The 14,108-nt window shown below is 45.3% G+C and overlaps 1 protein-coding gene across 3 annotated transcripts in view; it reads right to left on the reverse strand.

Moving 5' to 3' along the window:
- Positions 1–11,929, reverse strand: part of LOC135586749 (pseudouridine-5'-phosphate glycosidase-like) — a 32,734-nt gene extending 20,805 nt beyond the window's left edge. The window contains exons 1-2 of one of the 3 annotated variants that reach the window (XM_065156653.1): positions 11,766–11,919; positions 11,596–11,658 (exon numbers count right to left, since the gene is read on the reverse strand). Coding sequence is in view for 1 of the 3 variants with exons in the window: in XM_065156652.1 (XP_065012724.1) it covers positions 11,766–11,801 (36 nt within the window). In the remaining 2 variants the exon portion in view is untranslated. Of the gene's footprint in view, positions 1–11,595; positions 11,659–11,765 lie in introns of all 3 variants that reach the window. The other 2 variants (XR_010497723.1, XM_065156652.1) reach the window with 2 other exon arrangements.
- Positions 11,930–14,108: the final 2,179 nt, after the last annotated feature.

Raw genomic sequence — 14,108 nt, forward strand, 5'->3', positions numbered from 1 at the left:
CAGAAGGTGGAATATCTTGGGCATATCATATCAGAGGAAGGTGTGACAGTGGACCCCTTTAAAATTGAAGCAATGCAAAACTGGCCTACCCCGAGGAACGTAAAATTGCTACATGACTTTCTGGGTTTAACAGGCTACTACTGCAAGTTCATGAAAAACTATGGAGAGATCAGTGCACCACTTACTTCTTTACTGAAAAAAGATGTCTTCCAATGGTCGGACAGAGCCTCCGCTGCCTTCGACAAACTTAAGGCAGCCATGACGACAACGTCGGTACTAACACTACCAAATTTCAACCGACCCTTCATTATTGAGGCCGACGCATTTAGAGTCGGAATTGGAGTCATTCTCATGCAAGATGGTCGACCACTCACATACACTAGCAAGGCATTATCTCCCTCCCATAAAAATAAGTCAACATATGATAAGGAGATGCTCGCCATTGTGCGCGCAGCAACGAGGTGGAGACCCTATTTGATTAACCGACGATTTCAAATTAAAACCGACCATAAAAGCCTCAAGTACTTTTTGGAGCGAAAGATATCATCCCCTGAGCAGCAAAAATGGGTAACAAAACTTCTTGGATTTGATTATGAAATAACTTACAAAAAGGGGAAAAAGAATGTTCTTGCAGATGCGCTTTCGCAGCTACCCGAGCAAGTTGAAGTTTCAGTCGTTTCACTTCCGACCAGCGACTTTCTTAAGGATATTAAGATGGAATAGCAAGAAGATTCAGAGACTGGTAAGATTATAAAAAAATTGGAGGAAGCACCAAGCCCCATGGCTCATTACAATTGGGACTCAAAAGAATTACACTATAAGGGACGCATTGTGCTTATGATAAATTCTACTTGCATCTTCACGAGCAGATTTTGGACAAAGTTATTCCATATGCAGGGTACTAAATTGAAAAGGAATATGGCATATCACCCACAAACCGACGGCCAGACGGAAGTTGTAAATAGGTGCTTGGAGACAGCCCAAAGCCACCCACCAAATATGACTACCCAAAGAGAACTTCAGACTAAGCCAAGTGCCATTATTGATCGACGGATCGTGACTCGACGACGACGATCCACTACTGAATTGCTAATACAGTGGGCAAACCTACTAACAGAAGATGCCACTTAGGAGAACTATGATGACTTGAAGATCAAATTCCCAAAATTCATGAATCGTCAGCCTTGAGGACAAGGCTGATTTGAAGAGGGCGGGTTTGTTAGGACTCTAGCTATGAGAGTCTTAATTGAGAGGGACATTCATGTAAAACCTACCTAAGCCGACCCCTATTAAAGAGGTGAAATGGCCGGCTAAGGTTAGGAGGTTATTTCTTAGAGAAGAATAAGGAGTTGTAAAGGAATAGGAGTCTTGAGTAGGAATCCTATTAGGAGTTGGTTAGAAGTAGGAGTCTTGAGTAGGAGTCCTATTAGGAGTTGGTTAGAAGTAGGAGTCTTAAGTAAGAGTCTTATTAGGAGTTAGGGTTTACAAGCCCTATAAATAGTCATGTATTCCATCTCTTTTCATAAGCAATAGATGAATCTTTTCTGCAGCCTTTGAGCAGCAACTTGGAGGGAGGAACCCCTATAGAGTTCCAAGGAGACCGATCCCCTAAAGAGATCAACCCCAAGTTTAGAATCTGCAAGGGTTCTAACAAGGCATACATCTTAAACATTATCTCAGATCATCAGACTAACATTCCTTTTAAGCAATTTTAATGTTAAAGTGAAGCCCAAGACTTATGTTTAAAAATTTATAAGATAGAATTGAGACTGGCATGGGCTTGTTTTACATATTACCCTTATGATTATTGTCATTAATTAAACCAACAAAAACTAAAAATATATTCATAATGCTAGTGCACAGAGAACCATAGAAATGTGAATGATCCTCTCATTTTTCTCCTCTCTACTTGATCTCAAGAAACCTTAAATTACACGTTAAACATGGATAACTGACCAAGTCATTAATAAATGCTGGTTAATTGTTGTATCAAACACCAGACTCATACCAGTCTCTTCTCATAATTATACAGTATATATAACATACTGCTACAAGAGTTGGCACACTCAATAAGGGTATTGGTCCAACCAAGGTAGACAAATAAACAAACCCTTTATGGTTTTGAAAATATCATCTAAGATACTTGTATCAAAAGAAATGCAATATGTATCACAAGTATCAGGATACAGCCATACATATATTTTTGACGATAATAACAAATTATGAGTATAATATCTCAAAAAAGATAATATATGATAATTTAATGAGATAATCATAATACATCTAACTTGTCCTAAACACAGCATATGACATATGTTCAATGCAACACAACAGCATTTTATGAGCCTCAAATCACATTGACGAGTGTCAGCGACCAAGGGAATTATCATCACAAATACAAAAAATTTGTAGTTCTATCTAATTTCACATCATAGCAATAAACTAGATGTGCATTGAATTATGTATATGGTAATGTTTTTAATTTCGTACCACACCGCCTGGTACGGGCAGTACATATCGGTTTGCAAGCCTATCGGCACACGGACCGCCCGCTACCAGTACAATTCTTCTTCCTGGATCTCGAAGTCAGGATGCAAACCCCAAAATTTCGATCCTAAGAGAGGAGCAGGAGCAGGAGAGGCAGAGAGAGAGAGAGAGAGAGAGAGAGAGAGAGAAAGGAGAAAGTGAGGGAGAAGGATGGGGTTGTACGTCTTGAGACCAGATAGGTGCGTGACAGGGCGACGGAGCTCGCCGGAAGGGACGCGACGATGACAAAGGAGAGCGACCAAGCGGCGGGCGTCAACATGGAAGGTGATGGGAGGAGCAGGAGAGAGAGAGAGACAGAGAGAGAGAGAGAGAGAGAGAGAGAGAGGAGGAGGGGGGGGGAGGGATGGGGTTGTGCGTCTCGAGGCCGAATAGGTGCGTGGGAGGGCGACGAAGCTTGCGGGGAGGGATGTAACGGTGGCGAAGGAGGGCAACCAAGCTATCACGGACTTAGCTGGAATTGTCTAAGTCGTGAGGCACCCTTGTGGCAAAGTCATGAACTTAGCTGGAGTTGCCTAAGTCGTGAAGCACCCTTGCGCCAACTCTTTAAACTTAGTTGGGATTGCCTAAGTCATGAGACACCCTTGCGACATATGCGTCCGCAAAGGATCAGCCTAGTTGCAACCTCGTATAGGTCCCGAAGGACCTGTAAAATAGAAAGTTGATTAGATTGAAAATGAGCGACGGACAAGTCCCGATGTCTCGCGAATAGGGAAGCTTTACAAGCAATTCAGCGAGCACCTTGAGTGTAAGAGAGAAAACAGAGGAAGGACTTTAGAAGGTAGAACGAATAGTTGCAAGTCCACAAACAACTGCTCACCGGGTGCCGGGCGCGAAGGCAAGTTCCCATCAAGTTAACGTGTGAACTTGTGAAGATTATTCAACGCCCGACAATATACCGAAACCCCATCCAGCCCTATGCCACCCGGGGGGGCTCCAGGGTGCCGAGATGGCTGACGTTTTGTGTGCAGCTGCGGTTTGCAGAAAACAAGCCGTGGCACATGAAAACGGAGACATTTTGAGGCAGTTCGGCCCGACGCGGCGATCAGTCGCACTACAGTGCTACGAACTGTCGTTGCTTACATTTTCCAAGCAAAAATACACAAAACCAAGGCAAAACACACTGTCATATCTCTGTACAAGCATGCAAAAGCGATAAACGGTTCGTTGAACGAAGTTGTTACAGGTGCGCGACAACCGTTCGTGACATTCTCCCCCACTTAAACTGTCGACGCTTGTTAGTAGTTGTTGACGACTGCTTCTTCATGTCGTAGGGAATTTTCGGGCTCCCAACTGGCTAAGGCTCGGGGAAGCTTTTGCCACTTCACTAAGTACTCGATCTGCTCAGCTTCATTGGGTAGCTTTATCTTGCGAACCGCTAAAATAGTTTCAACTCGCTTCTCATAGGAGGCTCTGGTGGGGGGTAGCCGAGTTGGAACACTTCGGGAAGCATCTTGCGGATCGGAGTGGTAGGCTTTCAAGTTGCTGGCGTGAAAAACATTATGAATTTTGAGCCACGCCGACAACTACAACTTATAGGAGACGTTGCCCACCCTACTGATAATTGGGAAGGGCCCTTCATGTTGGCGCATCAATCCTTTGTGTACTTTGTGCCTAAAGAATTGGAGTGATTCTGGTTGGAGTTTCACCAATACCAAATCGCCAACTTTGAACTCTTGTGGTCGCCTTCCCAAGTCTGCCCACTTCTTCATCTTTTTTGTCGCCTTCTTCAAGTAAACCCGCACAATATCTGCATTTCGGTGTCATTCTTTTACAAAATGATATACCGACGAACTACTCCAAGTACACCCGATAGCCAAGGTGTGAGGAGTCGACGGCTGTTGTCATGTAATGATCTCGAAGGGGCTCTTGTTGGACGCAGAGCTCCACTACAAGTTGTAGGAGAATTAGACTATATCCAACAGCTTTACCCAATCTCGTTGGTTGGCACTCACGTAGTGCCGAAGATATTGCTCAAGGATCGAGTTTATCCTTTCGGTTTGGCCATCCATCTGGGGGTGGAGGCTTGTGGAGAAATATAACTTAGACCCCAATAATTTGAATAGCTCGGTCCAGAACCGTCCCAAGAACCGAGCGTCTCGATCATTGATGATATTGTGTGGGACCCCCCAATACTTCACCACATTCTTTATCATCAGCTTGGTCGCCTCCTCTGCTGAACAGTGTAGAGGTACAGCAATGAAAGTTGCACACTTTGAAAATTGATCGACCACCACAAGTATCGATCCGAGTCCCCCTATTGCTAGCAAGCTTGATATGAAGTCCAAGGAAATGCTCTCCCACGACCTTTCTGGTACTAGCAACGGGTCCAAAAGTCTCACTGGCTTCCACTGCTCCACCTTGTCTTGTTGGCAAGTAAGGCACATTCGAACATATTCCTCCATATCAGTCCCTATCTTCGGCCAGTAGAAGGCCCTCTCCACGAGAGCCAATATTCGGTGAATACCCAGATAACTTGCCCAAAGGGAATTGTGATACTCTCTCAAGATTTCGCACCTCAAATTGTCCACTCAAGGAACATAAACCCTATTCCCTTTGATATAGACGAGTCCCTCCTGGACCCAAAATCGTCGTGTCTTGTCTTCTTTGATTAGTTACATCAGGGTTACTGCCTGGGGATCATTGTACAGTCCATCCCTGATTCTGGAAAGGAAGTTGGAGTGTAGTTGACTTGCTTGGCCTCCGCCTTCCAACTGCATGGCATTCGCCCGCTCCACTTTCCGGCTCAGGGCATCGGCCACGACATTTGCTCTTCCGAGCTTGTACTCCATTGTCATATCAAATTTGGCCAGGAAGTCCTACCATCGTGCTTGCTTCGAGGAGAGTTTCTTTTGAGTTTGGAAATAACTCAAAGCAATGTTGTCCGTCCTCAACACAAATCGCGATCCGAGAAGGTAGTGCCGCCAAACTCACAGACAGTGGACCACCGTTGTCATCTCCTTCTCGTGCACCGGATACCGCCGCTCAGTCTCATTGAGCTTGCGGCTCTCGTAGGCCATCGGGTGACCCTCCTGCATGAGTACTCCCCCAATAGCGAAATCTGAAGTATCTATATGGACTTCGAAAGGCTCCCCATAGTCCGACAATTTGAGCACCGGTTCTTCCAACACAGTAGCCTTTAGATCTTGGAATGCAGCTTCACATTTGTCAGACCATCTCCAAGGCTGCTCCTTCAGCAACTCCGTCAGTAGAGTTGCACGCTTCGAATACCCAGCTATGAAGCGCCGATAGTAGTTGACGAAACCAAGGAAGGATCTCAACTCTAGCACCTTCTTTGGAGTTCGCCATTCCGCAACAACTTGCACCTTTTATTTGTCCATCCGAATGGAACCATCACCGATTCGATGCTCCAAGAATAAGATCTTCGTTCGAACAAAGTAGCACTTCTCCCCTTTCACAAACAAAGTGTACTCCCTTAGAACCTTGAAAATTGTCCGAAGGTGCTCGGCATGCTCCTCTAGCGCTTGGTTGTAGACGACGATATCGTCCAAGTAGACGACCACAAACTTATCCAAATACTCGTTGAATAGTTGGTTCATAAGAGTGCAGAATGTGGCCGAAGCGTTGGTTAAGACAAAAGGCATCGCCAAGAACTCAAACGCTCCGTACCTGGTCACGCAAGTAGTCTTCGCTTTGTCGCCTTCAGCAATGCGCACCTGCTAGTACCCCGACTAAAGGTCGAGTTTGGAGAAGTACTTTGCTTTGCCTAGTTGGTTGAACAAGTCTGCGATGAGCGAGATGGGATACTTGTTCTTCATCGTCACCTTGTTGAGGGCTCGATAGTCGACGCATAGTCGGAGGCTCCCATCTTGTTTCTTTTGGAAGAGAACTGGAACTCCGAATGGTGCTTTAGAACTGCTGATGAGACCACCGCTTAGCAGTTCATCTAACTGTTTTCTGAGCTCTACCAACTCTGGAGGGGACATGCGGTAGGGTGATCTCGCTGGAGGTTTCACTCCCGGCTACAACTTGATATGATGATCTATGCCTCTATGTGGTGGTAGAGTTTTCGGCAACTCAGGTGGCATAACATCTGTGAACTCCTTTAGAACGTTCGCCACCATAGCAGGTTCATGAATGGCCTCCCCGGCGAGGGGCTCTAGCTTCACAACAGCTACGAATGTTAATTCGCCTTTTAGTACCCCTTTCTTCAGTTATAATGCCGATATTTGTTGGGGGTCCTTGGTTCCTCTCCGAGAGACGAGAACCACACAGGGTCATTACCTCCCATCAAAAATAGGGAGTTTAGGAACGGCATTGGTACCAACTTCACCACGTGCATGAACTTCATTCCGAGAATCACTTGGAAGTCGTCCAATGGCACCACCATCATGTTTGTGCTCCCGCTCCATGTTCCGATCTTGATGGGGACTCCCTTTGTCAGCCCGGAGATCTGCTTGACCTCCGAGTTCACCGCCTTTATTTGACTTGGGTTCTTCACCAAGATCAGCCCAAGTCGCTTTGCTTCTCGTAGGCAATAAAGTTGTGGGTAACGCCCATGTCCACCATTGCATGGGTTATTTGGCCATTGAGCTTAATGTCCACGTACATCAACTCACTACTCCTTGCTTTCTGTGGCTTTGCCTTCATGTTCTTCCCCACTTAACCTCGTTATACATTCAACAAACGCATTGCTCCCATCCGGGGACCTTGCGACTCCTCATCGTCGTTGCTGGATTCTAAACTATTTGAACTGAGGGCAACGACCTTGCCCTTGTCTGATTTAGGGGGATGGATTGAAGTTGTTAAAGCATTGAGTACCTGTTTTTATAAGCACTCCCTCACCATGTGCGGCCCTTCGCACAAGAAGCATCCGTTAGGTTTTAGGGCCTTGCCTTTTGAGCTTGGCCCTTTGTAGGAACTATTTTTCCTTTGCTCGCCCTCGGGCTCCTTCCCCCAAGAATGTTTTGAAGGGTGATTTCCTGAAGATTGTTTCCATTTCCCTGAGTCCTCCGAGGAAATAAAGTCGGTGAGTCTTTATGCGGCCACAATTGCCCTGATCATATCGGTGACATTCCTTCAATGCAGTTCCTGTTGAGCCCATGGCTTCAGACCATCGAGGAAGTTGAACAGCTTATCCTTCTCAGACATGTCTTGGATGTCCAGCATTAGTGCAGAAAATTACTTTACGTAGTCTCGAATGTAAGTACTTTGGCGAAGTTGTCTCAGCTTCCTCTTTGCAATGAACTCTGTGTTCTCGGGTAGGAACTGAGTTCTCAACTCCCGCTTCAATTCCTCCCATGTGTCCACTCGACACCGACCTTGTTGGATCTCCTCCCAACGGGTTCGCCACCAAAGTTTTGCATCCCCATTAAAATACATGGTTGCTATTGAAAATTTGGTATCTTCAAAATCGAGCCTTATAGCTCGAAAGTACTATTATTCCATGTCAAACAAGAAATTCTCGAGCTCCTTTGCGTCCCTAGCACACCTCCATAGCAATGAGGCTCAGGTGCCTTCAAGTTTTATGGCGGTGCAACGCGGGTGTTGCTCCTAGTGATTTAAAAAGCGCTAAGCGCCAAAAGGCGCCAAGATCCAAAAACGCCCGAGGCGCTAGGCGCTCGCCCGAGCGAAGCGAGGCGCTAAAATATAAAAATATAAAATATAATTAATAAATATAATTATTTAAAATTTTAAATTAAAATATGCTATTAAATTAAGGAAATCTATTAACAGTATTGAAAATTAATAATTTCAAATAAACCTAACAATATTAACAGTATACAGTATACCGTATACTGTTAACAAAAGGAGAAGGAAGTGTAAGGGATTGCTGAGCCTGCTGACTGAGAAAAGAGGAAGCGGCAGCGGCAACGGAGTGTAAGGAGGCAGCGGTAGCGGCGAGAGCAGCAGCGGCAGCGGCGAGCGGCGACAGCGGCAGCGACAGCGGCGAGCAGCGGGAGCGGGAGCAGGAGCGGCGAGCAGCGGGAGGCGCGAGCGGCGACAGCGGCAGCGTTTGCTAGCAGCGACAGCGACAGCGTTTGCGAGCAGCGACAGCGGCGAGCAGCGACAGCAAGAGCGGGAGCAGGAGCGGCGAGCAGTGAGAGGCGCGAGCAGTGACAGCGGCAGCGTTTGCGAGCAGCGACAGCGGCAGCGCTTGCGAGCAGCGACAGCGGCAGCGCTTGCGAGCAGCGACAACGGCGAGTGGCGACAGCATTTGCGAGCAGCGGGATCGGGATCGGGAGCGGCAACGACGAGAGTTAGGGTTCGGTTGTCACTTATAGCAGTTTTAGTTGGTTCGATTGAACCAACTAACCATCGGAGACCGAACCAGGACCGAACCAAACCTAAAATCCTGGTTCGGTCGCCTTGGTTAACCCAGGAGCTCGCCCGAAGCGCCCAATGCATGGGCTCGGGCGAGCGCCCAAGCGGCGCCTGTTTGAAGCGCGCAGCCTGGGAGATTAGCGAGGCACTCGGGCCTCGCCTCGCCTCGCCTGAGCGCCTTTTTAAATCGTTGGTTGCTCCCTCCCGCATTTAGTGCCCTTGTGAGCGCTATCACTCTGGAAGTGAGTTCTGACACGACTTCATGCAAATGTTGCACGGAGTCTTTGGTATCGTCCGTCAGTCGATCGACTAGGGCCTCAACCTTGTCGATTCAGGATTTAGCTTCTTCTTGCGAGCTCTCTACCCCAAGAAGCCTTCATTGGCCTTGGTAAAGTTCCTCGAAGCTTGCTTCAAGAACATCTAGGCAAGTTTCCATCGCCGTGAGTCTCTCCTTATGGCTCTTTTTCCCGGTTGGCACTCCAGATTGTGCCTTCTCTGCTCGCAAAGAGTAGCCAACTTCTCGCTAATCATGTTTGCTGCCACGGTCCTCCAGAGCGACTCAACGAGCATAAGAGCGAGTTTGCACTTGCAGCCCACCTGCGGTTGCTTGGGGCAATGGCCCGGCTTGCCCTGTCTTGCTCGATTCGCCACGATGCTTTGCCATAGTGAGATTGCGAAGTTTCTTCGCTGCTTGCTCGAATTGCTTACCCGCTCTGATACCACAATGTCACGGACTTAGCTGAAATTGCCTAAGTCGTGAGGCATCCTTGTGGCAAAGTCATGGACTTAGCTAGAGTTGCCTAAGTCGTGAAGCACCCTTGCGCCAACTCTTCAAACTTAGTTGGGATTGCTTAAGTTATGAGGTGCCCTTACGACATATGCGTCCGCAAAGAGTTAGCCTTGTTGCAACCTCGTACAGGTCCCGAAGGATCTGTAAAATAGAAAGTTGATTAGATTGAAAACGAGCGACGGACAAGTCCCAACGTCTCGCGAAGAGGGATGTTTTACAAGCAATTCGGCAAGCACCTTGAGTGCAAGAGAGAAAAGAGAGGAAGGAGAAAACAAGGACTTTAGAAGGTAGAACGAACAATTGCAAGTCCACAAACAATTGCTCACCGGATGTCGAGCGCGAAGGCAAGTTCCCGTCAAGTTAACGTGGGAACTTGTGAAGATTATTCAACGCCCGACAATATATCGAAGCCTCATCCAGCTCTATGCCACCCGGGGGGTTCCAGGGTGCTGAGATGGATGATGTTTTGCATGCAATTGCGGTTTGCAGAAAACAAGTCGTGGCACGCAAAAACAGAGCCATTTTGGGGCAGTTCGGCTCGGTGCGGCGAGCAGTCGCACTGCAGCATTGCGAACTGTCGTTGTTTACATTTTCCAAACAAAAACACACAAAACCAAGGCAAAACATGCTGCAATGTCTTTGTACAAGGCTACAAGCATGCAAAAGCGACGAACGGTTCGTTGAACGAAGTTATTGCGGGTGCGCGACGACCGTTCGTGATAAAGCGGTGAGCGTCGATGTGGAAGGTGATGGAGAGGATCAACGAGGCCCAAAGGTTAGACAGGGCCGATCCCATGTCTTACAATAGCTTGGGGGTCACGGGTCCTGACTGACCATGTCAAGTCAACTAACCCGCATCCGATGTCCACTGTGGTTGAACCAACCCGCATCCGCTCGCTAGAATCTTGGCATACCGCTCGGTACGCCTTGATGTACCGCTCGATACGCTGGTACTGTACCATACCGAGCAAGGCTCGGTACGCCGGTATGGTATGAGATTAAAAACCTTGGTATATGGATGAAGTTAGGAATATAAATTGAGCAATATGATAAATCTGGGACTAATTGAACCTTAACAAGATGCAGACCTGTACAAACATATACCGGCCAATACTAACTTTGTATCAGATCCATGCCATCTTGTACTGAACTTGTACAGATCTGTATTGGTCTATATACTACAATCCACTTTGATACAACTAGTATAAAAGACAGTTTGCATCTTGATATTTCATGAGACAACACGTATCGACCGGTTTAGGTTGATACCAGAATCCATGGCCAACTTCTCTAAGGCCAGAAGAATATCTAAGGGATTGGAGGGTCCTTGTCTTGAAGAACTCAGAATTAGGACTAAAAAGCAACTAGCTATCATACCTCCTATGTCTTTATTTTCAAAGTACTCTCACACGACAACAATTTGTTCCAAAAATTTTAAGTTAGAACCTGTCTTAATTTGTATATGCTGGCATTGTTCATTAAGAAAATATTGCATCTAAAATATGTCGATCAATCCTAAGCTCCATATAGGAAGTAGGTCACAGCGCAAAGAATATGTTATCTCAACTTAACAGACCATAATATCCTTATTGACATCTGAAGCTTTCATTCAAGGATTAACACAATGATCCATGAGTATGGCTTCAAAGATCATCTTAAAAGCAGTAAGAAAAACAAACAATTTAATGTATAATATCACACAAGGGGATACGGTACAAGTAGTTAAATTAGCAACGATGGACTAGAGGCATCAACTTGCAGTATTCGTTCTGAACACGAAATTTTAACTTAAAGGTGTTGCTTTTTCTATGTGCTAGATACGAAAATTACTAGCCTAAGAGTAGAACCAGCAGTAGGAATCGAATTATAGGTTCAATAAAGGGGAGAAAAATGAAGTGCCCATCATCTGCTATCGTATCAGTGAACAAGCGGTGTTCAACTTTGCGGTCTGATTTTAACCAAGGAGCAAAATCTACCTTTAATGTAGTCAAAAGATTCGGCTTCAAAAGTCCACCCCTTCTTTAATTCCTGATATACAACTATTGAAAAAGCCGGTGATTGAGCGAGAAGGGCGCCGGGCGGATGAGCACCGCCTCGAACAAGAGAGAGAGAGAGAGAGAGAGAGAGAGAGAGAGAGAGAGAGTACCTCCTCTCGCTTATCAAATACACGCATCAGCTTCATTCTCCTCCCGATCGGGTGGTTGGAGGGAGATGACGGAGGAAGAGATGGTGGTCAGATGCCAACCCCACTTCGGTCTTCCAACAGCGGCGAAGACGAGCAAAATGGTCTGAAACATCAAATATTGATAGGGGAAGGAACGGACCAAATGGTGCGGACCACCCTCCAGCCTAGTCCACATCACCCCTGACGCATTGCAGGGCCGATTCAGTCTGCCCGAAGCCCATTTTATATAAGAGGTCCCGGCACGACAGGAGCATCTCGCGCAGCCTCATCCGCGGCCCGCCTCTGCATGCTTCGCCCACTCCTACGAGCCCGATGTTTGTCTCTTTTAGGACTTTGCTCGACCACGGAGCAGGTGAAGCAGATCCACGCCCAACTGATTACGAACTCTCTCCTCGGCCAGCCGTCCGCCGTGGCCAAGTTAATCGAACGCTACCTCGCCGTCGCCGATGGCAATAGCCACGCTCATCTCATCTTCCAGCACAACGCAGGTAGCTTCGCTGTAGTATGAAGCACAATAGTCCGTTACAGCCGTCCTGGAAAGGCTTTGGCCCTCTTTTCTCATCAAATAAGATGGTACACAAATATGTTTCTGATGATCTTAAATCAGATGTCCAACCAGCTCTTACCTGATCACACATATCATGTTTGAAGAATTCATTATGTTTGCGTCGTTAATGATGGGGCTTTCGTGGGAGTTAAATTTTTTTTTTATCAAAAATAAATGACCAAGATGAAATTTGAGTTTAGGAGTTTATACTAAACTATCAAAGTATTTATCAATTAAACTAGTTAGTATCTTCGTTAATTAAATTATTTTAAGAGTAAAATGTGCACCAGCCTGGTTCTTACAGTTGCCACCATTGCCACCGTTCTACTCCGATCAAACTGAGCACCCTTTTAGATCGTACTCGAACAGAATCGAGTCGATGGTACCTCCATGGACCTGTCGTCATCCCACGGGTTTCCTCCCTGCCCTCCCCACGGCCCCACTTGAATCGACCTCTTCTTCTCCCCACCGTCCATGAAGCTTTAGTAACCAACATCATCAATCAATCAATGATCAGCACACATGCTTATTACATATATACACATCTCGAACATTGCTGCAATTCAAAACTACAGTTCGTAGTTACCATCTCGAACAGCTACTGATCATCGACGGAGCTCAAGAAGGCTAGGGGTTGTTTATTACAGCAACGGGACGATCTATGATCACGGGACGATCTATGATCACATCATCCAGATGGTGGAAAATTTTCAGTCGTCTTCTCTAACGAGGGCCACTTAATTTCCCAATTCGTGTCACGAATAGACGTTTGGGTTAAGATTTCCCAATTCGATCGAACCCTAATTGACATTTAGTTGTGTTTTCTCTTATGATGTTCTAGTCATTTTGTATATAATGCTTTATATATTCATTAATTATTTTTTCCTTTAGCATGCTTGTAGTATGATAATTTTATAATGCCATCTAATTTCTGCAATTACTAGTTTCACATATTGAATTTTTTGATAAAATGACAGTACAATTCGCTTTTTTTCACGTTGCTAAATTTTCAAAATAATTATTTAAAAAATTTTAATTACATTAAACAATATATAAGATAGTCAAATAACGATCGAGTTTGGTCAAACTTGTGTAAAGATGCACTAACCAAAAGATCTTGATGGAAGAGTTTTGGATGCATAAGATGTTATATATAGTGATAGATGTATACATCTATCACTATATATGTATTATAATAATGCCATTTAATTCGGGAACAAATTCAAATAATTCATAGCAGCATGTTTTACGGATTAAGGTACGTTACATTCGGATGCACTTATATTAAGATTGACTTATAATTTATTTCTATTAGGATATCTAAGTTAGCCAGTGTATTATCACATAAGTAATATATCTCATGTTTAAGTTAGGCATCATCTAAATTTTAAATTTTGATAATAAAATTAATTGATGAAGTTATGAACTAATGAGCATTTAAGATGAGTGATGCAAGAGAAACTTCATGGATTTAAATCATTAAAGTAGAATCAGACATTGGGCATCATGTGAGAGATCGGATGTCAAATCGAAGAATTGGTCGATATGTCGGAGGATAGACTTATGTCATGAGTTTGAGTATCGGGCCAGAAGGATCGAGTATTGTGCCAAGAAGATCGAATATTACAGAAGGTCAACATGTTGATGGATCGGGCAATACGTCAAGGGAGAGGACGGTGCATCAAAAGTTCGAATGAAGTACCGGATGAACTAATGATATGTCGAATAACGTAGGCTTCATGATTCGTAATTGTTGT

The sequence above is a fragment of the Musa acuminata genome, chromosome BXJ3-6 (genome assembly GCF_036884655.1).
Source record: "Musa acuminata AAA Group cultivar baxijiao chromosome BXJ3-6, Cavendish_Baxijiao_AAA, whole genome shotgun sequence".
Taxonomy (NCBI): domain Eukaryota; kingdom Viridiplantae; phylum Streptophyta; class Magnoliopsida; order Zingiberales; family Musaceae; genus Musa; species Musa acuminata.